Genomic DNA, 23,558 nt, shown 5'->3' with positions numbered 1-23,558 from the left:
CAGTGGCCGTTTTTAAATAAAACTTAGAACAGGAAAAACGAATGCACAACCTGACGCTACCTTGTGTATATCAATATACAAACTCAAATAAAATGGCAAATAACAAAACTGAGTACTAATTAGTATTTTCAACTATAGTCATACTATACATACTGTATGCTAATGCTCTACTGTTTTTTATGTATTCAGCAAATGAGGTATTATGTGTATGTGTAGTGCACTGTTTTAGGAATATATCACAAAGTGGACCTCAGATCTGTTGTGGAGACCCTTTCCTGAGGCCTTGTGTCTTGGATTTTTCTATGTGTGGATGTTGTGCTGGAAGTGGTCGTCTCTTAAGCTGCTTATTACTGATCTCTGCGCTGCAGTGATACACCAGACATCTGTCCATTGTTTACATAAAGCTCACTACTTACTGGCAGGTACCTTATGTTCAGAAAGATTCGAGGGAGGAGTAATGTGATGACTTCTGCAACTTTGCTTTTGAAGTTAAAGTGACAGTAAAGTATTCATTTCAAACTGAACAGAAATCCACGAGCACCCCCACTCAAAGACACGCATAAATAAACCCATGCTTCTCCTCAGCACCTTGATTATACGTTATGTAATACCTTGGACAAATCAAAAGAGTCGTTCCTACTACTGTAATTCCTCACATTATTATTAGTGCAACTGTGCTGCAGTAATAAATATTTAAATGCATTGCTGTGAATCTCATCCAACCTTTTAATATGACATTAGGACTTGTAGCGAAGCTGCAGCGGGATGAACTGATACATTATGTCGTAGTGGTACGTCGTTGTCATGTGAAAGGAAATGTGTGCACACTGAGAGTCCTCTTAATCTGGGGGATCTTCTTGTCTAGACATAAAGTCTATGTGATACATTAGGTCCTTTCTTGATGCATAGTTTGTGGATATTGCAGCTCTGATGGGAGATTTGACTTTTGATGAACTTTACTTCCCACACTGATCAATGTGGCAACAGAGATATGCAAAGTGCACCGCGGTTAACACTGTACGAATCCTGTCTGGCGCAAAATTTTTGCCGTGCGAATGTTTTAAGAGTCTGATACCTGAGTCTTGGTGTATTTATAGTTTTTAACGGCGAGGGTGTGAGTGAGGAGAGCAGAGAAGAGAACAGGAGGCTCCCACGCATAACGCTCAGCCCATCCATCTGGCCTCAGCTTTATCATTCCATCATAACCTGCTGGTGAAACGCAACCTCCTGCCCACACACTTTCTTTTATTCACACACACACACACACACACACACACACACACACTGAGCCTTGGTGCTCATGGACACGCATTTGCGTTGATTTTTACAAGCAAACGCATCATTTAGTTGATCTTAGCAACACACAAGTTGTATTGTGTGCAGCCAGCAGCAACAACGGAACAATACACACACACACACACACACACACACACACACATTACCAAACAGCTATGGATTGCCACTGAGTTCATACAGCTTTCATTTCCTTCAACAAACCCAAACAAGAACATTTGTATGTGCGTGGTTGATTGTTTGGCAGTTACAATTCAAATAGTTTGTGCCAATGCTGAAAATATTTATATACACATTTAACCATGTTCATGTCAGAGGTTGAAATTGAAACCTAGCCTAATGACATCTCATTAGTGCCAGTGTTTTCTTAATTACAAGTTGGATCCATATGCAACGTGTATTCCATCGCAGGCATTCTTTGCTGCCTGTGTTAGAAAAACAGGATAAAATAATCGGAAACGAATAAGAACTGAATATTTTATGTCTTGTAACCAGAAAGTTAACGGTTTAGTCTTTTTGTAAAATTATATTCATGACTGTGAATAATTTAATCTATAAATTAACAATACAAACCTTTGCTTTGCAATAATCTTTTTGGCTGGAGGCCCCCTTAAATATGAGGCAATAGCTACTTGAATTTCTGACAAATTCAATCAAGCACAATTAACAGGAAGGAGAAAATGAAACATAAATAGTACTTATTCTATTGTAATCTTTTCTGTTTAGAATATTGATCAAGGAAAATAATTGTTCAGATCATATGGATAAATTGCATCTTGGACGGCACATAAGTCTACTGGGTAGAACATGTACATAAAAGTTAGAAACATCATCAACATTTATCAACATTTAGAGGAACTTTTTAGTTAAAGGTTAACAGGCAGCAGGACCTTGTGTAGATCCAGTCCTCCCTTAGCTATTTTTCCTGGCACATTCCTCAGTATACTTTATAACAAAGCGTGGGTGCCAAAAATGCGTAGGGCACAGGAGCATGGGACAGAAATCTGTCAAATGCAAGAGTAAGACATACCCTTGTTATTCCCCGTGGAGACATTAGCCGTGCTATTTGGGGGCACAGGATTCCTGCTGTTGTGTCTTTCTTGGAGGGTTTACGGGCTCCGCCTGGCACGGTTCCCTCTCTCTGCCCGGCCCACCGTTTATCCCCACCACTATTTTTAAAACGTCTGGAATTCAATCAAAACATTAACTTTCTGCTCAATCCTTTTAAAGCCCAGAGCAGCGGTGCTTGTTTTCTGTTCTACATGCCTAGCGATGAGATGGGTATGAGCGAAGGAAGAGGGCTTTCTGGTGGGCGGCAGGGGAAAAGGGCTGCAAGTGGAGCAGAGAGACGCTGCAATGTGATACTTTGAATAGTTGAGTTATTCCTTTCTGTGTTTAGCTCCTTTCAGGTTAACATCATTGCATTCCTGACTAGTGGATCCACGTGGCTTTTTATAGGGTGATAAAGAGTGGAAGCAGGCAAGGGGAGAATGACCGCTCTCTAATGTCAACACCAGGCTGGGTAAATAAAATGGAAAAGAATAGAATGTGCAGAAACTGAGCTCTTATAAAACTCCTGCCGACTGCTTCTCTGTAGCTTCAACTGGTTTCCACTTTGTATTTTGCAGAAGTTGCTAAGCAACCAGCCATAACCCACTGGCTGGATTACAGTATAGCAGAGATAAAATGCCCAAGTGCTATCTAATAGATATATATATATAACAACTCATTCTGATAAGCGTAGCTGGACACACTCCTATCAGCTTGGGAAAGCATCACCATGAGGCTGTTCATGTATCTGAACAGGGAAATGTCTTATCTATGAAACTGCTGTCAAGGAAGTATAGTTTCTAATTGTAACAAACCTTCCTTTTTGATGTGAGGCCCACATCACTATATAAATCAGGCAGGAAGCATCTGTGGTCGTCTGGAACAGGTCGAGGAGCAGTTTGTGTGTTTCACTGGTTAATCCAGCTTTTCACTTCCCCACACACTCGTCAGTTATTTAATATTCATAAATAGCTGTTTCCACTGAGTAACTGAGAAATGTCCTCCAGAGTCTTGTTGGCATTTTTTTTTTCTACACTCGTGCTAATGGAGGTAAATTAGAAGAGCTGCTTGCAGTCATTTCTCTTGTGTAACTCTGTTGCACTAAACAGCTCATTATTTATGACCTACAGGGTGTCTGCAAATCCTGATGCCTTCAAATAGCTGCAAACGTGGCCGAGGAAGCATTTTAAAGTGGAACGCTGACTGTTTTGAAGAATGTATCCTCGTCTACACTTTGCACTACACGATGCTGTCTCTTCAGGTTTATTCTCCTACGCCCCTATGGATGCTCCTTTACCTGCCAAACAGCCTTAAGTGGAGTGTGATTAATCAGTTAAAAACAATAACAAAAACTGTTGTGTCTCCAACAACGCCACGCTCGCTTCCTCACCGCGGAGACTGAGCCACTGGCGCCACGCACTGTCGTCAGGGCAACATGTATTTATTTATTTACCCTTCCAGCGTTTAATTCATCTTGTTTTGAGAGGGGTGATGTAGAAATGACAGAGAAAGTAATAACATGTCACCGCGAGGTCCAGTGTGTAGATAGGGAATGTTTGCTGCATGCCTGCTGCGAGTCCAAGTGTTACAGCACTGTTTACTTTGAATTTCTCGTTGCAGCTGTCAATGGACGGCTTTTGCCAACGTTTTTATGTCCAAAGTTGGAAATGTGTAAAACTGAATCACCTATGAAGGTGATACTTTATAGGGTGAGGACTTTAGTAGGAAGCACCACCTTCCTCTGCCATGTTAAGAATTGAATCAAGATCTGATCTGGGTGATCTGATCACATAAAAAAAAGGGATAATAATTTGTTTGGTGCAGGTCTGACGTATAACAGGTGGATATGGATATAATGATATAATGATAACTTGACATATGTGCATGAGAAGTTCATGACACACATGAAACAGCGCTATTCTTGGCTTCTATTCTACAAGATGAGATTGGATCTGGAGATGCATATTCAAAGTAAAGTCTGAACGCGTGTATCTGAATCTGGCCACCTACGTCCAGACGTAAGACCTGAACGGTCCCTAAAAGTCTGACAACATGCGGTGGATTATTGACAGTTTGCCGTGATGCACAGGAAACACTGAACATGTGTTTCCATTCGTTCTGCCGGACAGAGACATGAACTGCACATACGACCTGTTCCAGCCCGAGTCCAACGGTTCTGACGCTGTGAACAAATCAAAGCTTTTTCAAGTGATCGCAGAACCAGCTGAGACTGAAAATTCACAACAAGACCCAACAGCCCGAGACATGTTGTGGTTTGGAGCCAACAGTTACTCGAATTTCCAAATGATCACATTTGATTTTAACAGGCATCTAACAGATTTCAGGCTGCACCCTGGGGCGGCTGAGGTTTGGATCGTAAGTTGCTATGAAACAATGTTTCCAAATGATAACAGCAATAAATCATCCACTTCTAATAAAAGTGTATAGCTACATGAAAATTACATGTTTAGAGTTCAAAGTTTTAAAAACATTTGAAACTAAACACACAGCTTGTGAGGTCTGCTGCATACAATGTGCTAAGGATCCACAGTGTGTGCGTTATAATATTGTTGCTTTGCTCTCGACACAACAGCAGAATAATGGATGTAACGCTGGCGTCACATGCTGTGACTAAGCGGAAATGAATCCGTCTGCATATTAAATGCTATCGGATATGACAGAAGATGTGTGAAAATCCAAAGCTGCTGTAGAGTTATTATATTATATTATATATTCAGTCAGAGTGCTATAAAAGACAACACTTGATAATCATGCAAAAAGAGCAAATGAAACGTATAAAACGAGGAAATGGCAAATCACCATTGGTTAATGCAGTTGTTTGTTTGTGTCTAACGTGACAACCACACTGTAGCAGCACTGTAGTCACTACCGCAGCCTTGCCCATAAAAACTGACCACAGTGAAATTTACATCATGGAACTGCAGCGTACAAATGAATCAATAAGTAAGTGGTAAACAGCATCGGTCGGATGTTGATTTCAGCTGCAGCTCTTCATGTTTGGCTGCTTTGAAGATGTTATGTAAGCAAGTGCTGCAACTTACATGCGTATATGCATGCAGGGCTGTACTCGGAGTGCATTTGTTTTATATATTTCCTCAGCTGCAGTGAAATATGGACCAGCAGTAGCAGCAGAGATCGCTGCCTCAGAGGAAATGACTAGCACACAGGGACTGGCTTCATGACACAGTGAAATTATCTGCCAGCCCCGGGGTTGGGTGGGTCACTTCCTGTATTGCCATGCTCGTCAGGAGATCCTCGTGCACGTGTGCGTGCGGGTGTATGAGCGCAGACACCCGGCAACCCCTCTCCACCTCCCGGTGTGCGTATTTTTTCCCTTAAATAGTAGTTTTGCGCGAGGTCAGTCCTTTAATGGGGAAGTGTCGTCGAGATGATGAAACGGGGCCGACTTCACCCGAGCGGAGAGCGGCGGAGAGAGCGGGAGGACGAACGCATAAGACGGAGGAAGAGAGCTGCAGAAAAATGCACGGAAAGAGATGACAGAACGGTTGAGGAGAAATGAGTATCGAGGAAGTGAGGGAGGAGTGAAACAGAATGTACTGCGCTGCGTAGCACTGTAATGATGGAAGAACAGGAACAGAAGGGAAAGTGACAAATTGTCTTAAAGGAGCCTATTACAGCACAAGGCCGTTTTTGGGTTCTCTTGTTCCAGTTCTTCACTGACCGTTCAGGAATGCATAGCTGACAAAAGCTGATAGATGACTTCCTTATTGTTACACACTGTAACGATTATGGGTCAGCACCAGTCTGTCTTTGCCTTATGTAATACTTTCCCTACACTGCCCATAGTCAAACTGCGCTAATGTCCGCCATGAAATGTCTAAATGCCATAAATACTTAGCTTGTGTTCACTCAAGTTAACATGCTGCAGGGCAGCATTTCTCAGCCCTGTTCCTGTTTGGACTGCTGCAGTGTGTGCATTCTGTTTAGCACCACCCAAACAGGGGGGTACGTGTCACTTAAATCACAGACTGGAGACTCCCAAACTCAAAGTGACTAAAAGTGGTAAAAGCTTATCAGACCTTTCAAAGGAAAGGTCAACAATCAAAGATGACTAAAACGGTATCTTGCCTGCAGTTGTCTACAGTGTCCTGGACCTTCTGCATATTTACTCGTTTATTTTTATTATCTGCATATCACACCTTTAATGGTTACTATAAGAATTGAATTTCCAAGCCCTGTAATCAGATACATAATTAATAATAATATGTAATATGGAATTGCAGCCATTTTTATTCAGACCCTTATTTTTAGGAGTTAAAAATTGATCAACAGACAGTGACTCTCCTATGATGCTCTTTAGCTTCCTTCAGTTTATTCTTTGTTTTTTGCCTTTTCAACTAGTGCATTACATGCTCCATCTGTAGTCTGACTCAGCCACTGCATAATAGTCCTCTTGGATCTGAGCAGAACAGTATATCTCTATACACTTCAGAATTCATCCTTCTTCTGACACATGATCAATAAACATTAGTGGCCCAGTGCTGTTGTAAGTCATACATGCCCACTCCACCACACTGCCTCCACTGTGTTTTACAGATGATTATTTATGGTGCGTTCCATTTACCTCGGAGGTGGAATTCAGTACTGGGAATGACGTCACACTGAGCTATCGGCGTTCCAGTTACAGTAGTCAGAAAACTAGATGTCGCGTCCATGAAACCTCTGACCTCGTCTGAGTGTAACTTGGTGGCAACTTGGTGTGTTCAAAGTTTACCTTTTTTTGAATGAAATTATTATTTTTTTTTTAATTTTTATTTTTGATATGAACTGATATTATTACTCTAATGTTAAACTAAATTTAGGCTCTTTAAGTTATGGAAATTGTACATTGAACAGATAACTTGAACCAAGTTTTTTTTTACTAGAATTATTTACAATGATGAAATCTACAAGACCACAGACAAGGAAGAAATTTATAAGAATATTCAAAAGTTTTAATTGTAGAAAAAAATATACATTATTAATAACATTGTTTGCTATGATGGTGTTTGACTCTGTTTTGGTTTTGCCAGGCTATTATTTTAGACATTGTTACCGCATGGGCTTGTAGTTGCCATATAACACACAAAACAATCGAAATTCCTATAGCAGCATTTCAACGCATGTATGTTGAAAAATACTGTCTGTTTGAGCAATTTAGTGCAACAAAAACTAATCAGAAGTGCTAATAAATGGAATATTAAAAGGGTAACTCAACTCAAGTAGAAGTAGAGTAGAAAATCAGACTTTGATGACGTTCCAGTTGTAAATGCCGCCTCAAACTCTGAAATTCCGATTTGTGAGTACAAAAGGAACGTTCCCTTATCATCAGCCGTTCCAGGCCGTCGGCGTGCCTTTACCTTCAGCTCTGACCTTTCTTTTTAGATGTTTTCCTCTAAAGTCTGATCTGTTCTTTCTATTCTTGACGTGTATTTATGGTTTGCAGCTGGTGGGGAATCCTCAGGATTTGCTTCCATGAAGTAATCTCTTTATAGTAGACTTGAACAAAAATGATTTTTAAAAAAACAAAATATGGTGCCTACCTGCTAACCAGTGTTCTCCACTTGGCTGCACGTTGCCAGCAATCCTCCTCCTCCACAGTTGTCTTTCATGACCCTCCAGGTCTTTTATGTTCCTGAGCCCACCAGTGTGTGCACAATATACAGGGCAGTTGATTTAGCCAGTGATTTGTGTGTGATGGATTTGGTTTGGTTTGGCAGCCTGACGAGAGCCTGTTTCACTTACGCTGACGGCTAATATGAACACAACGCACACGGTGGGTTTGTGAATGTAAATTATACATGTGGAAACTCGCAGCCTGCTTAATTCATGAAAAAATGATGAAGCAATATCCCGTCAATGAAAAAGCATTTAATTCAATTGTGCAATAACATTTTGTTCTTCTGTGGAAAAAAAAGCAAATCTAGTGTTCAATGAGTTTTGGGAAAATGACTAAAATAACAAAAATAGTCCAAAAAAATATGCAGAATGGACCTAATAGTAAGCATGTCTGTCTGTGCCATTCTCACGAACACGGTCTCTCAGGAACGCCTTAGGGGGAATTTCTTTCTTTAAACTTAGTATAAACATCCACTTTGACTGAAGGATGAACTGATTAGAATCTGATGGTCCAAGCTGAGGCCACTGTGACCTCACAAAATACATTTTTTTGGCCACAACTCAATTATTCATGTGCTAGTTATCTCTCACAAACATGAAAAAGGGATCACGTGAAGTCATGCCACTTTATATCCAAGAAGTCAATGTATGACTGTCAGCACCATATAAACGCAAGACACTAATTCTGATGAGAAGTGAAGTTTAGATTTAAGACAGAAAGACATTGTTTATTTATCCCACGTGGTTCCTTGTCACAGTAGTGCAGAATTAGACAAGAATATATATACAAAAAACAATAGCACATGTGAGAGAATATCCAAAAAAATAACAACAGTCTCAAAGATATAGAGCGGAAAATAGAAATATAGAGCCATTCTGTGTATACAGTGTGTAATGGTAATTAAAATGGCTAAAATTGGTAATATAATACAACTGTTAAGGTTATAAAATGTAGAGTGAGGTAGCAGTTTGTGCAAAATAATGCAGTGCAAAAAAAATAATGACGATAATCTTAATAGCAAATATGGTGCATGAGATCTTGATGCAAGGAAAATTTTATATAAATTTCAGTTTACTAAGAATTTGATGTATTAACTGATAAGAGTGAAGGTTAGAAGGAAACTGACTTTACTAGGAGGCACAGCACATTTCATCCTGAACGTTTGACTACAGAATGTTTTCTGTAGTTGTGCCAGATGCCATGAATGTGGCTCTGAACAAGTGAATTCATACTGCGTCGGGCTGACTTCATCTCTCTTAGATTGTTTTCAAAAGGTCACAGAAACAGTGCGTTCATCATTTGTCAACGGATGAATATCATCGACAGAATCAAGTGGGCAGCCGCCGATGGAGAAATTAGTCATTGTGCCTCCCTCTCCCGAGGAACAAAGGCTTCAGTTTAAACTATTTGCTTTGCATGTAGTTGCTGTTTGTGTATCCAGTCAGTCAAGTTGATCACTGTTGAATGAAATGCTGAGGGGAGATTGGCAGGTTTCATTCAAACTTGTTGGGTAGCAGTGGTGTGGAGCAGTTTTTCTTCTGTGCAGCGGTGGGAAAGTAGACGGAAAATAAAGTCTCCTCAGAGAAGCTGCCCCTGGTTAGTAATACTGAGAGTCCTCCGCTGTGTCGCCTTCAGTGGTAGGAAAACGTTTGCCAAACATCTTATCTGTAAGTGTATTTTTTCTGCAGCCGGGTGGTAAGTGACGTTCACGCTCTTCCAAATCATGAATGAATCAGTATTATATCTGTGATTGTTAAACAAGTCATTTAAATTTCAAATAAACATTTTTTTTTTTAAATTTAAACTGCGGTAATCCTTGTGTAAGTGAGGGCTGATGCATGGAAACAGATTTCCTGTTGGTCAGGATTAGTTGTCATGTCTTCGTTGCAACACAGTGTGACGTGGCCTTTTTACCATCAAGGAAGTCTTCTGTGTAACACATGTGTTATGCCTTTGTTTTGACTTTGTTCATGACAGCTCAGTTACGGTAAAAGTGATGGCGGGTGAGTCAACAGGATTTTAAAATACCATATACGTTCAGGGAGCTGCAGAAACATCTTCTGATGCGCAGCCTTGGACGCATCATCAGTGCCGTTTCCTGGACTCACAGGGTGTTTCAGGTCTTGCAGCAGACGCCCTCCTCCTGATCAGACCCTGGCCTGAGTCCACGTGGCATGATGCTTACCCCACCACTCTCCTCTCTTCACCCAGAGTTATGTGGGTGCTTTCTTTCACCTGTTACGCTCCGTATACCGTGGGTCTTGCTCAGGGTGTGACTGGTAAATCCCTGACCGCCCACTTCCACTGGCACACACCTGGTCCCCCAGAGAGGAAAAACACGACTGTGTCACTTGCAGCGCTGACAGTGCTGTAGCTTTTATGCTTATATGGTGAACACTCCTTAGGAGGGAAGGTGTAGGAGCCGGTTGTGTTGTTTGTCTTAGTTTATCATCCAGACAGAGACGTGATCCAGTCCAACGACTCCCAAACACATCACTGTCTTTGTGCTGTATATTTGTTAACGTTTTAATAACGTGGTGTCAGTATAATTTCATTCCACCTTCTTTCAGATTTTTAATGTCGCAGCAGTGCCGTGATCTGATTTGTTTGCACTATTATTATGCTGATCATTTACATAGATGGTCTATTTTTTGTGTTTTCTGTTATTAAGCCTAACTTCTTTTTTTTTTTTTTTTGTAGGACTCCATAAATGCGCTGGTCTTAGACCTGGACTACCCTGCACTACGCAAGAACAAAAACATAGAAACCTTCTTAAACAGATGTAAGTATTTTTTTGTGGGACTATCGTAATGAGATAAATAGTAAACGGAGGATGTTTGTCTGCACAAAACGAAACGTCATAACACACTGAATTCTTTTCTGCTTAAATACGATTTGTCCTCAGATGAGAAAGTCATAAGACAGACTCGAGATCTCCAGATGAAGTCTGAAGACTTTGACAGAGTAAAAGTCATCGGTCGAGGAGCGTTTGGTGAAGTCCAGCTGGTGAGTATTGGTCATTGCAGACATCTTTTTTTCTCACAGTTTCTGGAAAAGTAAATTAAAGTGAACTAAAATAAAAAGAGAGTCCTTGAGAATCTGTCTGAATATTACTCAGAATATGTGGTAAATTCTGCACTCAGAAGATCACTTGTTGATTGTGACTTTATGTAAATTTGTCCTTGAGTTTTATATAACCTACAGTATAGGTCTTCAACTGGTGGTCCGAGACCCCTAAAGCACTGCAGGGGGGGTCGCAGAATCTTTGGTTGATTAGGCGTTTTTTTTAATATATTTTTTTTGATTTTCCCCCACAAGTTTCTTTGAATACACATTAACATATATCCAACATATTTTCATAAAGGGATAAGGGATAGCTTAATATTAAATGTAAAATAATGATAGTGATGTATATTTATAAATAGCACTAGGCCAAACACATACAGTAGGTAGGGGATCCCTACTTAATCTCCCCATCAGTTTGAGGGTCCTTGGCCTGAAAAATGTCCCCTGACCTGACCTACGGGATTTGAATAACTGGTTCCCACCTCATTCAGGTCAGACACAAAGCCTCACAGAAGGTCTACGCCATGAAGCTGCTGAGCAAGTTTGAGATGATCAAGCGCTCAGACTCTGCATTCTTCTGGGAAGAGAGAGACATCATGGCCTTTGCCAACAGCCCCTGGGTTGTTCAGGTACAACATTCACGTTACTGATCGGCTCATATCAAATTTGTTCTAATAGTATTTTTAGATATTAATTAAAGAGATACAGCGATTGTATTGACGATGCAACATTTTCCTACACTTCACATGCACAAATGTTGATCCTCTGATTTTGTCATTTCTTGACATTGATAAAAATCTATTGTACATCCAGTAAGCAGAGCTTGTGTTTGTGTGTTTAGTTGTGCTGTGCCTTTCAAGATGAGCTCTACCTCTACATGGTGATGGAGTACATGCCAGGAGGTGACCTGGTCAACCTCACCAGCACCTACGACGTGCCGGAGAAATGGGCCAAGTTCTACACGGCGGAGGTAGTGATGGCCCTGGACGCCATTCACTCCATGGGCTTCATCCACCGCGACGTCAAGCCGGACAACATGCTGCTGGACAGACTCGGGCACCTGAAGCTGGCCGACTTCGGCACGTGCATGAAGATGGACGCTGTGAGTTTAAGGGCGTCAGCGGAGCCGTCATCGCTGCTACATCTTTACTGCCACCAGATTTTTAGATATTCACAGTCAAATCAGTCTGCTACCAGGTTAAAATATCAAGAAAACCAAAACCAAGACATTTATCTGGTCATTATTGGCAACAAAATGATTGTGTGGAACATGGATTCTCTTTATATTCCAAGCAAAGAAACTGCTAAGCTAAGGCTGTTGAGCTACGACTCATATCCCCCGTTCTAAATCACAGCTTGTTAGTCTCAAATTCCAGTAAACATCACAGTGTGTGTGTGTTCATGTTGTAATGAGTCTGAGCTGCTTGCCAGCTACATGATATAGTGAAGCTCAGTTGGTGAGGCATAGTGTAATGACTGTAATAATCAAAGTGACTCAGTGTGACAAATCAGCAGCCAGCTTGTCAGAGCTTATCATAAATAGCATGCCTGAAAACGGGAACAATCAGACGTTTATATTTTGGCAGTGGATGACAACACTTGAGAACTTCTTAATTCTGGTGGGAGTTCTAATTTAATTCAATGTAAGAGCAAATTTGTTACAGTGCCATAGTTTATGGTAGCCTGACTGGGAGGTTAATTAATCAGAGAGAAAGCTTTGGTTTGTCCTGATACATGTCAGTTTCCCTAAGATGAGACACTGATGTGGGCCTATCACATCAAAGCGTATCTGATTTATAATGACTTGTGTTGCAGACCGGCATGGTGCACTGTGATACAGCAGTAGGGACTCCAGATTACATCTCTCCAGAGGTGCTGAAATCCCAGGGAGGAGATGGTTACTATGGCAGGGAATGCGACTGGTGGTCCGTAGGGGTCTTCATTTTCGAGATGCTAGTGGGTCAGTGAACATTTCATAAAATCACAGTCATGCTACAAAGGAAGAGCGCTGAGATAAAGTGGTCTGTTTCATGGTTTCTAACCCAATGTTAGGTGACACGCCGTTCTACGCCGACTCCCTGGTGGGAACCTACAGTAAGATCATGGACCACAAGAACTCTCTGAACTTCCCAGATGACGTGGAGATCTCCAAAGATGCGAAGAATATCATCTGTGCCTTCCTGACTGACAGGTATAAAGAGTTAGAGGAAGGCGTTTGAAAGGGATAGTTTGACGTCGTGGAAAATGGCAAAGTCGAGGAAATGAATCAGCATGAGAACATTGATAGCCTGCCAATTCCACACGGCCTTCCTTTCATACATAACTGTCTACATTTAACCACACCAGTCAGTTTTTCATATTTTCATACATTAAACCTCTGCAAGGTAGTTTTTCTTATGGTGATCATGACTTTGTGCAGTTTCAGCACTTCACAACTGAGTCATTACATCTACAGACAACAGAGTCATTGGAATGTTTGTAGTTCTTGGTAACAAAGGTCACCAAAGTTTGTGTGTTTTAACTTCAGTCACTTTCAAACACTGTGCAAACACAATGTGTCATGTTTCCTCGTTACCAGCGGTACAGCTGGACACAGGGCAAAGGCTAGACGTGGTCATTGCTCTACTCATTCGCTCTCTTTGTTTTGAGGGAGGTGCGATTGGGGAGAAACGGCGTGGAGGAAATCAAGCGACACCCGTTCTTCAAAAACGACCAGTGGACCTTCGACACCATCAGAGACTGTTAGTATCACAAGCATGCTTATTAAACTCACAGCTCTTTTAGCAGCAACATTCTGCTACATCTACACCTAAAACAAAAGTATAATGATGTCATTTTGAAAGGCCGGGGGAAGAAAAAGGACAAGTGAGGTACAGGGAACATTTTGTAACTGTATGGGGTGAGTGGTTCAAAGTCCATCCCAGTATGCTGTGGCCTTCCCTTCCATCCTATTCTGTTTAGAAATTATAGAAGATTTATGACAAACTAGCCTAATGATCAGATGTTCCTCTTGGACACAACAAATGCTGCTTGTCTGGATTCATCTGCAGACGATCGTCAGCCAGACAGACATAGATACATGTAGTCAAATCTGTTCATGTCTAGAGTGTGTGGTGCATCTGTGCTTTATCTTTGTGCAGTTTTGTAAAGGTTTACTCAAAAAAAAACAAGCCTACCGAAGAACTTCTCATAAACTTTATTGAAATTCAAACATGTGACGCACTTTGAGAAATGAACGTTGACTTTGATGAGGCTTGACTGAGGTCGACCCAGATGGAGCAGTAGCAGTATTTTCTTAGAGCGCTATCCAGTCCATACACTAGAAACGTTGTTGTGATTAGCTTTTTTCCTTGGAAATATTTACCGAGTGAAATACACAAGTTACCCAGGCAACCACAGGCATGACCATCCTCTAGCATCCAACTGTCTGCAATGGACAATGAGCTAATTGTTTAAAGCATTGGTTTGAGGTATTGGTAAAAATAAAGGATACCACCAACAACCGTGATCAATATTTCACTCCTGAGACGTGTGTATAGAGTTTAGATTCCATTGTGGTGTGATCTGCTTATCAACAAAGGAAACTGATGGGTGAGTTTTAAGAAATGTGAGTAACCAGCAATGAGAACCTGCAGCAGGAATTTCTTCAGCATAGCAGCTGTATCAGAGAACACATTAATAATTATTAGCCTGAAACAAGACTTGTTTACTCAGAACTTCCTTTTCCAGCAATTCTTGCTTAACTTCAACCTTGTTTTCTTTCTCTGTCTGTCTCCCTCTCTCTCCTCAGCTGTTGCTCCTGTGGTCCCAGAGCTGAGTAGTGACATAGACACCAGCAACTTTGACGAGATAGAAGATGACAAAGGCGACGTAGAAACCTTCCCCACACCAAAGGCTTTTGTTGGAAACCAGTTACCCTTTGTTGGCTTCACCTACTTCAAAGAAGACCAGTAAATCCTATGTTTCTGATGTTTTTAGGAACCTCAGTGATTTAACAGTGCAGATAAAATAGTGCGCTTGGCTGCGGTTGTGACCTTGTGTTGATTTTGTTCATTTCCTCTTTTAGGCTACTAAATGCACCCAACAATTCCTCAGTGGCTCAGGAGAATTCGAAAGGAGAGGTAAGTAGGCTACTTTCACTTCCGCACACGCAATACATGCCAGGTGCACCATGAACAACTGCGCTTATACAGTTTGGCTTCAGCTTCTCAGGAAATAAACAAGAGCGCTATCGGTTTACACGAGCACAGAGAACAGGACTGTTGACATTGTGATCAGTCCAGCTTCATACTGACATTACGGATTACGATGGAAAAGACTCAGAAAGGGATTTCTTTCCCTGATCCCATGATTTATTTGTACTTTGTTAGAATTTCAGTGTCCTTAGCTGCAGAGAAAGACTTAAGCAGCTTTCAGCATGAGTGGCTGAATGCTAATCTGGGAAAATCTTGTCAGCTTCAATCCTAGCATGGAGGACAAATGCCCAGGTTTTATTTTCAGTTTTAGCTCAGCTAATCCATTTTTTACATTAAGTATCAAATGAATATACGTAATGTGAAACTGATTGTTGAAGTTGACAACCCCAAAGCAAATTATTTCGCAGCTCTATAAACCCCTTTGCTGCTCTTTATTTCTGCTTTTGTATCCATGCATTTACTGCGGTAGTTCACTCTTACCATTCTTGTCATTCCAGATGCAGCAGGCATCTGTTTTCAGTGGTTATTATAACCACTGCTGAATTGTTTAGTAACTGCCCATTGTTTAACAGAAGACAAAGTTAAATACTCATAACAGTTTGCTGTATTAAACTTTAAGATGACTATATGTCATGGTTGCCCTTCAACAGTATACAAAAAGAGAGTAACACTAAGACCACTCATCACATTTACTTATGTCTGTGACATATCTCAGATTTAGTTTTATTCACTTAACACTTCTATTGAAGCATTGATTTATTGCTGCTCTTTACACCTGCTCTACAAACTGGTTTAATGGATCTGTCGACAGATATGATATTTAATATGTCAACAGGTGCTTGGTAATCGGTTTATTTAAGTGGAATGCAGAAATAGTGACATCTGTCATGTTAGCGAACATCGCTACATTGCTTTCCTGGTTTTATCCTTAATATTATCTGTGCCATCTGCAAAGTGCATGTAATTGATCAAATAGAAGGATTCCTCTACCTCCGTCTCTTATTAATATCTTCAATGGTATCTTCAGAAGGAGCAACTAGCTTTCAAATGATGAGACAGCTGAGACAAATTAGTCTCACCCCTCCATTCGTCTTTTTTTTGTGCCGTGGGGGACACGTGCGATTGGTTGTTGTTTTTCTCCGTTCACAGTCAGCAGTGCTGCAGAAGAGACTTCGCCACCTGGAGGTGCAAATGAATAATGATAAGCAAATCAGAGATGAGCTGGAGCACAAATGCAGGTACAAGATCGCTGAAAACATTGCACATTAATGATGTTTCACGTTGTCGCTCCGCTGACTTATTTAAGCTCGGTGGCCACACAAGCCAAACGTTTACGATGTTTTTTCACCTGTGCCTGCAGAACCGCCACCAGCCGCCTCGACAAAATCTCCAAAGAACTCGAAGAAGAGGTGGGTTAATCACTCAGAAACATCTGAAGACACTTTTTTAGACTTGGTTCACATTAAATATTTGGGAGTGCGATGACCCACCATCTCTCCTGGGATTTAATAAAATCTATCCTCCTCACCCTCTTGCATGGACTTTTGCAAAAAGCGAGTCAGAACAATGATTTGTATTACCCACACTTGACCACGTTCCAGGTGAATACCAATGTGTCATATCCAGTGGGGTTCAGCCGGAGCTGCTTGAAGAATTCTAACAACCACATTAAAATTTCTTTTGGGATTGGATTTGTGTTAAGCCCTGACTGGATTCTTGACAGCCATTTCTTTTAAAGGAAGCTACGGAATCACAGTATCTGTGAGAGCGGCCCGGTAGGAAATGTTGAACAATGTCTTTGTGTAATTGATTTTAGGTGAGCAGCAGAAAGAACCTGGAATCCAGTCTAAGGCAGCTGGAGAGAGAGAAGGCCCTGCTGCAGCACAAGAGCCTGGAGAGCCACCGCAAGGCCGAGAGCGAGGCCGACAGGAAGCGCTGTCTGGAGAACGAAGGTGACACTTTGTGTGAAACACACACTCTAGATTGTGCAACTAAATATATTTTCTATCCCTTACAGAGTGAGACAGGTTGTGTAATACACAGCAAATGACTAATGTGGTTCTAAAGCCATACGGTGGCTACATTTCTTTTAATGTTTTTTTTGTAATACAATTGATGGAGCATCCTTTAAAAAGCCATCTCCTGTTGTGAATATCGAAACTTTTTGTTTTGCTTTTGGCTTTGACTATAAAAGACTTTGGGTGCAAGTTGACTCATTGTGATAATATGTGCAATACTGCCACCACCTGGTCAAAGTAACCAGTGGAAAAAGACTTAAATAGGGATATTCTTTGCTTGCCTTTGTTATTATTTGCCTTTGCTATCATGTCTGCATTGCCTAATTTGCATAGTAATAATTGGATGTGACTGTTGTTCTGTTCCATTGAGTCCAAAAAGTAATTAAAGTTAAATGTTTCTCTCACACAGGTTGCATTAAGAATTTGAAGTATTAAAGGGAAAAAAAAAACTATTGACTACTCTGAAACTAATTACACAACATAAACATGTCTGTTCTGCATTGTGTAGTCAACAGCCTTCGAGACCAGCTGGATGAAATGAAGAAAAGAAATCAAAATTCACATATTTCCAATGAGAAGAACATTCACCTGCAGAAACAGGTCAGTCGCCTACTGTTTTCGATGTATTTATTTCTTTTTTTTACTTTGACAACTTATTTTGTTCAAGAGACTCCATGCCAGAATGACAACCTTTTAACTTAATTGAATAAACCATTACTTAAAACCAGAATAGATGAAAGTTCAAAGAAAAAGGTAGTCTCAAAACAACTTTCAACATAAAGGAACCTAAACGCAGGTCAAATCAGAGACATTTAGTGAGATTTTCAACCCAGGAAAGTCTTTTGTCTCAGATTTTACAATACCCTTGAAACTGTCCTTGGATAACAAGTTGTTTAGTTTAATCTCCCCCTGCAGCAACCTATTTCAAGTGGTTGGGACAAAAATCATTAAAACATTCTCTGACCAGAAGAGGCACCTCCACCCCATAGTAATAACGCTCCTTTAGGAACAACTGAAAAAGCAAATCTAGTGAATCTATCTATAAGGATATAAGCCTGATCCACAGAGGCCCATCCTCTCAACCCATAGGACCCAAAGACCCCCACTAACAACATTCTGTTACCAGACACCACAGGACATCCTCAGGAGACCCATGTCCATTCTCTGATGAGTCACAACTGTTTTGGAGGCACAAAGGAAACCTAGACAATAGTAGGAAGGTGGTCATAATGTTGTGCCTAATTGGTGTATGGAATTATGTATTAAGTAATACCAGCCTCAAATAGATTATTCATATCATGCTTTGTAAATGCTTTGTACCACTTTGAGTGCAGGAAATATACTAACAAATTGAAAAGCGGATAGTGGAAACGAGTCAAATGGATTTTGAATGTGAGCATCCAGCCATAATGGAGTGAAGTCGGCTTATGGCCCTCAGAAAGTCAGTACTCACACTAATGTTAAAGCTTCTTAAAGTGTAACTGTTGTTCCAGCTGGAAGAAGCCAACACGTTGCTGCGTGCTGAATCTGAGGCTGCGACAAGGCTCCGTAAAGCCCAGACAGAGAGCAGTAAACAGCTGCAGCAGCTGGAGGCCAATGTGCGCGAGCTGCAGGACAAATGCTGCCTGCTGGAGCGAGGCAAGCTCAGTCTGGAGAAGGAATGCATCAGCCTGCAGGCCGCACTGGAGACCGAGAGGAGGGAGCAGAGCCAGGGCTCCGAGACCATCAGCGACCTGATGGGTGGGTGAAACACACACACACACACACACACACACACCGCATTAATACGTCTACACAGACCTGTAAACAAAAACAACAACAACAAAAAAGGATTTCATATGCATCATATGAATTTATAGTAGGAATGACTCTGTACCTGTTTTTCATGTATGACACAAATATAAATAAGTGGCATTGTGGTGTTGTCTTTTCCTACGCTTGCTGCTCAGTGAAATACTCGCCTTACATAAATTGCTTTGATATGATCACAGCACCTCTAGCTTCTGTTTATGTGAGAGATGCTGCTCATCTGTGTTAAGTCTGAGTCACCTGTCTCTTTACAGCATGTCACTCAAAGTTTAGTTAAGCGTTAACGTTGCATTAAGAGTATTTTGTCAAAATCCATCCTAATTTAATGAGGCTGATTGGACTCTATTTAGATTTCATTACGGGTCTCGTTACATCTGCTACAGACAAAAAATACCTCTGTGTGCAATTAAAAAATCAGAGCCATTTCATTGTTAAAAAAATCAAAACAAGGAGAGCGTAAAGGGGATGTTTGTGGTTGTTACATGTCGGATGTGAGTGTGATTCACAATTCAAGGCAATATGAATTAAATGCTGTTTTTAAAAGTTGCTGATACAGTTACCTGTATTTAAAAATAAAAAAATTGGAAATTTATTCAATTATTAAAAATATTCTGTATGTCTGCCTCTTCAATTCATACCTTGTGCCTGGCTTCCAGCTTGAATATCAGATTTACTAAGGGCTGCTCCATGCGCAAGAGCAATGTGACGTCCAGATACTGAGGGGACCAAAGAGGCTTTATTAAGACGTTTGCTCTGGAGCAAGCTCTTACTCAGACGTTTTGTCAGCACACAGTGCGGTCACCACCTGTGTTTGTGTGTGAGAGTGAGAGGTTGCTTGGTATTTGTTTGTTAGAACAGTCAATAAGTCATGTTTGTGTGGAGGAGCTTTACAGAACCACAAAGGTCACTGATCCAGAACAGATCTGATATTTAGAGACTGAACTCGTTCAGACTAGCAGACTGTGGTTGCACCGGCCAACTCGAAGATAGTACAAGGCAGCATGTTTACTTCAAGGCTAATAATTCAAGAAGAATCTGTTGAGGGAGCCAGACTACCTAAACATTTATCTGATTATTTTAATTGATGTGAGCTCGTACTTAAAACAAACACAGCACACCTTCCTTTTTGCCAGTGACATAGGTTGCATTTGTAAATCAACCAACAAAGTGCAGCTTAATGGAATATTTGATGGACTGTTTTCTCTAGCGAACCAACAAATAGCATTCCTGTGAATCGTGTAAATATTTATATTTGTCAAAATATAGCCATTACTTGCTTCCTTCAAGTGATCGGGGAAGTGTTGTGTATATAAATGAACCCATTTTGGCACATGGCTGAGAAAAGTGCTGGAAAAACATGCTCACACTTGGTAGTTGATCGGTGCTGCCCTAATCCTTCTGCACACAGGTCAGTGTGCACATAGAAAACCAGGACTGTGGCCATGTGAGCTTGTAGTGTGATATAGGCTCGTATGCATTTATTCCGTTTGAATTCGATGAGTTCTCTGTCTTTGTCTCGCAGGACGTATTTCGAGCCTGGAGGAGGAGGCGCGTGAGCAGAGACAGGCTCTGTCCAAAGCCGAGACCGAGAAGAGGCAGCTTCAGGAGAAACTCACTGATTTGGAAAAGGTAAATCAGACCTAATGACGAAACACAATTTATCAACCTCCATGTCGTTCTTACTTGGTTTGTACATACTTACACTCACTACTCACCTTATTGGGTACACTCGCTAGGATCACGTTAGATTCATCATCGATTCACCTCTTCAAGGAGTTGGAAACTAGTCCGAAATGATTTAAGCTTTGTGACATGGTGCGTTATCCTGTTGGAAATAGTCTTAAGAAGATGTGGTTTTAAAGGGAAAGATATGGTCAACAGTAATACTCATTGTTGGCTCTTTGTTTTGGAAAAAATTGCAGGTTGTCTTGTAGTGTGAACTCAAACACTATATGAATGAATGCATAGTTTATGTAGATAAACTGCTCGAACCAGATTACTCATTTGGCATCAGTAGAAAACAATATAATGAACAGCCTTGTTCACTGACATTATAGATGAGAAGGACTACTCGGATTATACAATTCCTTTTGACAGAACATGTATCTCAACACCTCTGCCTTTGTTTTTGTCTCTGAACAGGAGAAGAGCAACAAAGAGATCGATTTGACCTACAAACTGAAGGTGCTGCAGCAGGAGCTGGAGCAGGAGGAGGCCTCTCATAAGACCACCAGGACGCTGCTGGCAGACAAGAGCAAGATCAAAGTAACCATCGAGGGCGCCAAGTCAGAGTCCATGAAGGGTAGGGGAGATTGTTCTCTCACTTTGTTGTTCTTCACTCCGGAGCGAACAGGGTTCATTTAAGACTAGAAATTTGTCACATTGTTACTGGCCAGCTCTGTCTTGAAGCATTGCCATCAGTGTGTAATTGTGTAAAAACATGATTGATCAACCTGATTTGAACATTTTAAAATGAAAATATATTGATGCAATTGAGTAACTCCCATGCAGAGATGGAGCAGAAGCTGGCAGAGGAGCGATCGGCCAAACTGCGTCTGGAGAACAGAATCCTGGAGCTGGAGAAGCACAGCAGCATGATGGACTGTGACTACAAGCAGGCCTTACAGAAACTAGACGAGCTGCGCAGACACAAGGACCGGCTCACTGAGGAGGTGAGTGTTTATGTTCCACACAGGAGAGGAGACCAGTGAAGTGTGTGCTAATATTAAATACCACCTACAGAACCAGATGCTGCAGCTTATGAGTTGTGTGTCACTTCCGGGCTGCAGAGGAATAACTAATCAGTTCAAACACAGGAAATACAGACAATATCAAAAGCAAAGATAACACATTTATGTTATGGTACAGTATGATGCAAATTAATTTCCACTATTAGTTGGTGCAGTGTGTGCTCAAACCGCCCCTCAAATCTGCCTCCTCATCAGGTGAAGAACCTGACGCTGAAGATCGAGCAGGAGACCCAGAAGCGGAACCTGACTCAGAACGACCTGAAGGCCCAGAACCAGCAGCTCAGCATCCTGAGAACCTCTGAGAAACAGCTCAAGCAGGAAACCAATCACCTGCTGGACATTAAACGCAGCCTGGAGAAGCAGAACCAGGAGTTGCGCAAGTCAGTTTACATTTCATTTCACTCAAACCAAATACTGCACTCAAATCAAAGACAGGCATTTTATTTTGAAGGATGATGAAGTCATTGAGTGGGGTCGTTTTTGTCTACAGAGAGAGACAGGACACAGATGGACAAATGAAGGAATTACAAGACCAGTTGGAGGCTGAACAGTATTTCTCGGTGAGTCTGTGTTTTCTCTGTGATTGCAAATGTGGATGTAAAATGACTAAGTGTCTCCTTGTGCGTCTTGCTGAGTGTGTAGGCTGTGGAATGCAGTCAGAAAAACATTGCTTTTATTTCACTAAACGCATGAAGCATATATAGAGTAGTGCTCACTGAACACCCGTTAGTGAATGTGTTTTCATATAGCCAATACATAATGAAACCTGTACCTTTATCATAATTTTATTCAATTATGCAGTATGCATGTTCCCAATTATGAAACTTCTCTGCTCTTCCCAGTAGAAATCTCTGGAGTAATGAGGCGTATAGAGGCAAAAAGCTGTCATTTTTTTCATGCAGAAACTATGAGGTGTACCTGAACTGTTGCCTGTTTTCCAGACTCTTTATAAGACCCAGGTCCGTGAACTGAAGGAGGAATGTGAGGAGAGGAACAAACTCTACAAAGATGTGCAGCAGTCTCTGCAGGACCTGCAGGAGGAGAGGTGGGTCTGCTGTTTCAAAAATAGAACATCAGTGTGTCCGCTTTCACAACCAATAAAAGAACCAAGGTTTTACTCTGGATTTGAGGCTGCTTCAGTATTTGATTTTGTTTTTCAATTTCAGGGACTCTCTGGCTGCCCAGCTGGAGATCACTTTGACTAAGGCTGACTCAGAGCAGCTGGCCCGCTCCATCGCTGAGGAGCAGTACTCGGACCTGGAGAAGGAGAAGATCATGAAGGAGCTGGAGCTGAAGGAGATGATGGCTCGCCATCGCCAGGAGCTAGCGGAGAAGGACATCACCATCAGCTCGGTGAGTTTCAGTAACACTTTTCTTCACCTGTAGTATGTTTATGTATGTAGTCAGGAAGGTTTTTACATTAATAAGGCAGTTTTACTCTTAAAAAAGGCAAATATGAGTTGAGGTTGGGCTGCGGCAGATACTGTACCTTAGATAGTGCTCACAATGGTCTATAAGTGGACATGACAGAATTTCCTGTCCAAACAGCTGGAGGAAGCCAATAGGACTCTGACCAGTGATGTTGCCAACCTGGCTAATGAGAAGGAAGAGCTGAACAACAAGCTGAAGGATGCCGTAGAAGGTAATTAAAATGCTGACTTAGAACTATTTTATCACCAACAGAATGTTGTTGACCATGTTGCTCACCATTTATATTTGTGTCTTTTGTCCTTCA

General features: G+C 41.2%; 1 protein-coding gene across 2 annotated transcripts in view; it reads left to right on the top strand.

The window, feature by feature from the left end:
- rock2a (rho-associated, coiled-coil containing protein kinase 2a) overlaps positions 1-23,558 on the top strand; it is a 34,088-nt gene that overhangs the window by 5,304 nt on the left and 5,226 nt on the right. For both annotated transcript variants that reach the window (XM_047610721.1, XM_047610722.1), the window contains exons 2-23: positions 10,685-10,766; positions 10,890-10,990; positions 11,542-11,679; positions 11,892-12,152; positions 12,866-13,010; positions 13,103-13,241; positions 13,700-13,791; positions 14,841-15,000; positions 15,117-15,171; positions 16,396-16,484; positions 16,607-16,655; positions 17,063-17,198; positions 17,773-17,864; positions 18,758-19,004; positions 20,596-20,702; positions 21,216-21,375; positions 21,585-21,745; positions 22,019-22,203; positions 22,314-22,383; positions 22,765-22,868; positions 22,990-23,176; positions 23,372-23,465. In XM_047610721.1, coding sequence (XP_047466677.1) covers positions 10,685-10,766; positions 10,890-10,990; positions 11,542-11,679; positions 11,892-12,152; positions 12,866-13,010; positions 13,103-13,241; positions 13,700-13,791; positions 14,841-15,000; positions 15,117-15,171; positions 16,396-16,484; positions 16,607-16,655; positions 17,063-17,198; positions 17,773-17,864; positions 18,758-19,004; positions 20,596-20,702; positions 21,216-21,375; positions 21,585-21,745; positions 22,019-22,203; positions 22,314-22,383; positions 22,765-22,868; positions 22,990-23,176; positions 23,372-23,465 — 2,854 coding nt within the window. The remainder of the gene's footprint in view (positions 1-10,684; positions 10,767-10,889; positions 10,991-11,541; positions 11,680-11,891; positions 12,153-12,865; positions 13,011-13,102; positions 13,242-13,699; positions 13,792-14,840; positions 15,001-15,116; positions 15,172-16,395; positions 16,485-16,606; positions 16,656-17,062; positions 17,199-17,772; positions 17,865-18,757; positions 19,005-20,595; positions 20,703-21,215; positions 21,376-21,584; positions 21,746-22,018; positions 22,204-22,313; positions 22,384-22,764; positions 22,869-22,989; positions 23,177-23,371; positions 23,466-23,558) is intronic.

Source organism: Mugil cephalus, chromosome 17 (assembly GCF_022458985.1).
Source record: "Mugil cephalus isolate CIBA_MC_2020 chromosome 17, CIBA_Mcephalus_1.1, whole genome shotgun sequence".
Classification (NCBI taxonomy): domain Eukaryota; kingdom Metazoa; phylum Chordata; class Actinopteri; order Mugiliformes; family Mugilidae; genus Mugil; species Mugil cephalus.
This window is presented reverse-complemented; position numbering and strand designations above follow the sequence as displayed.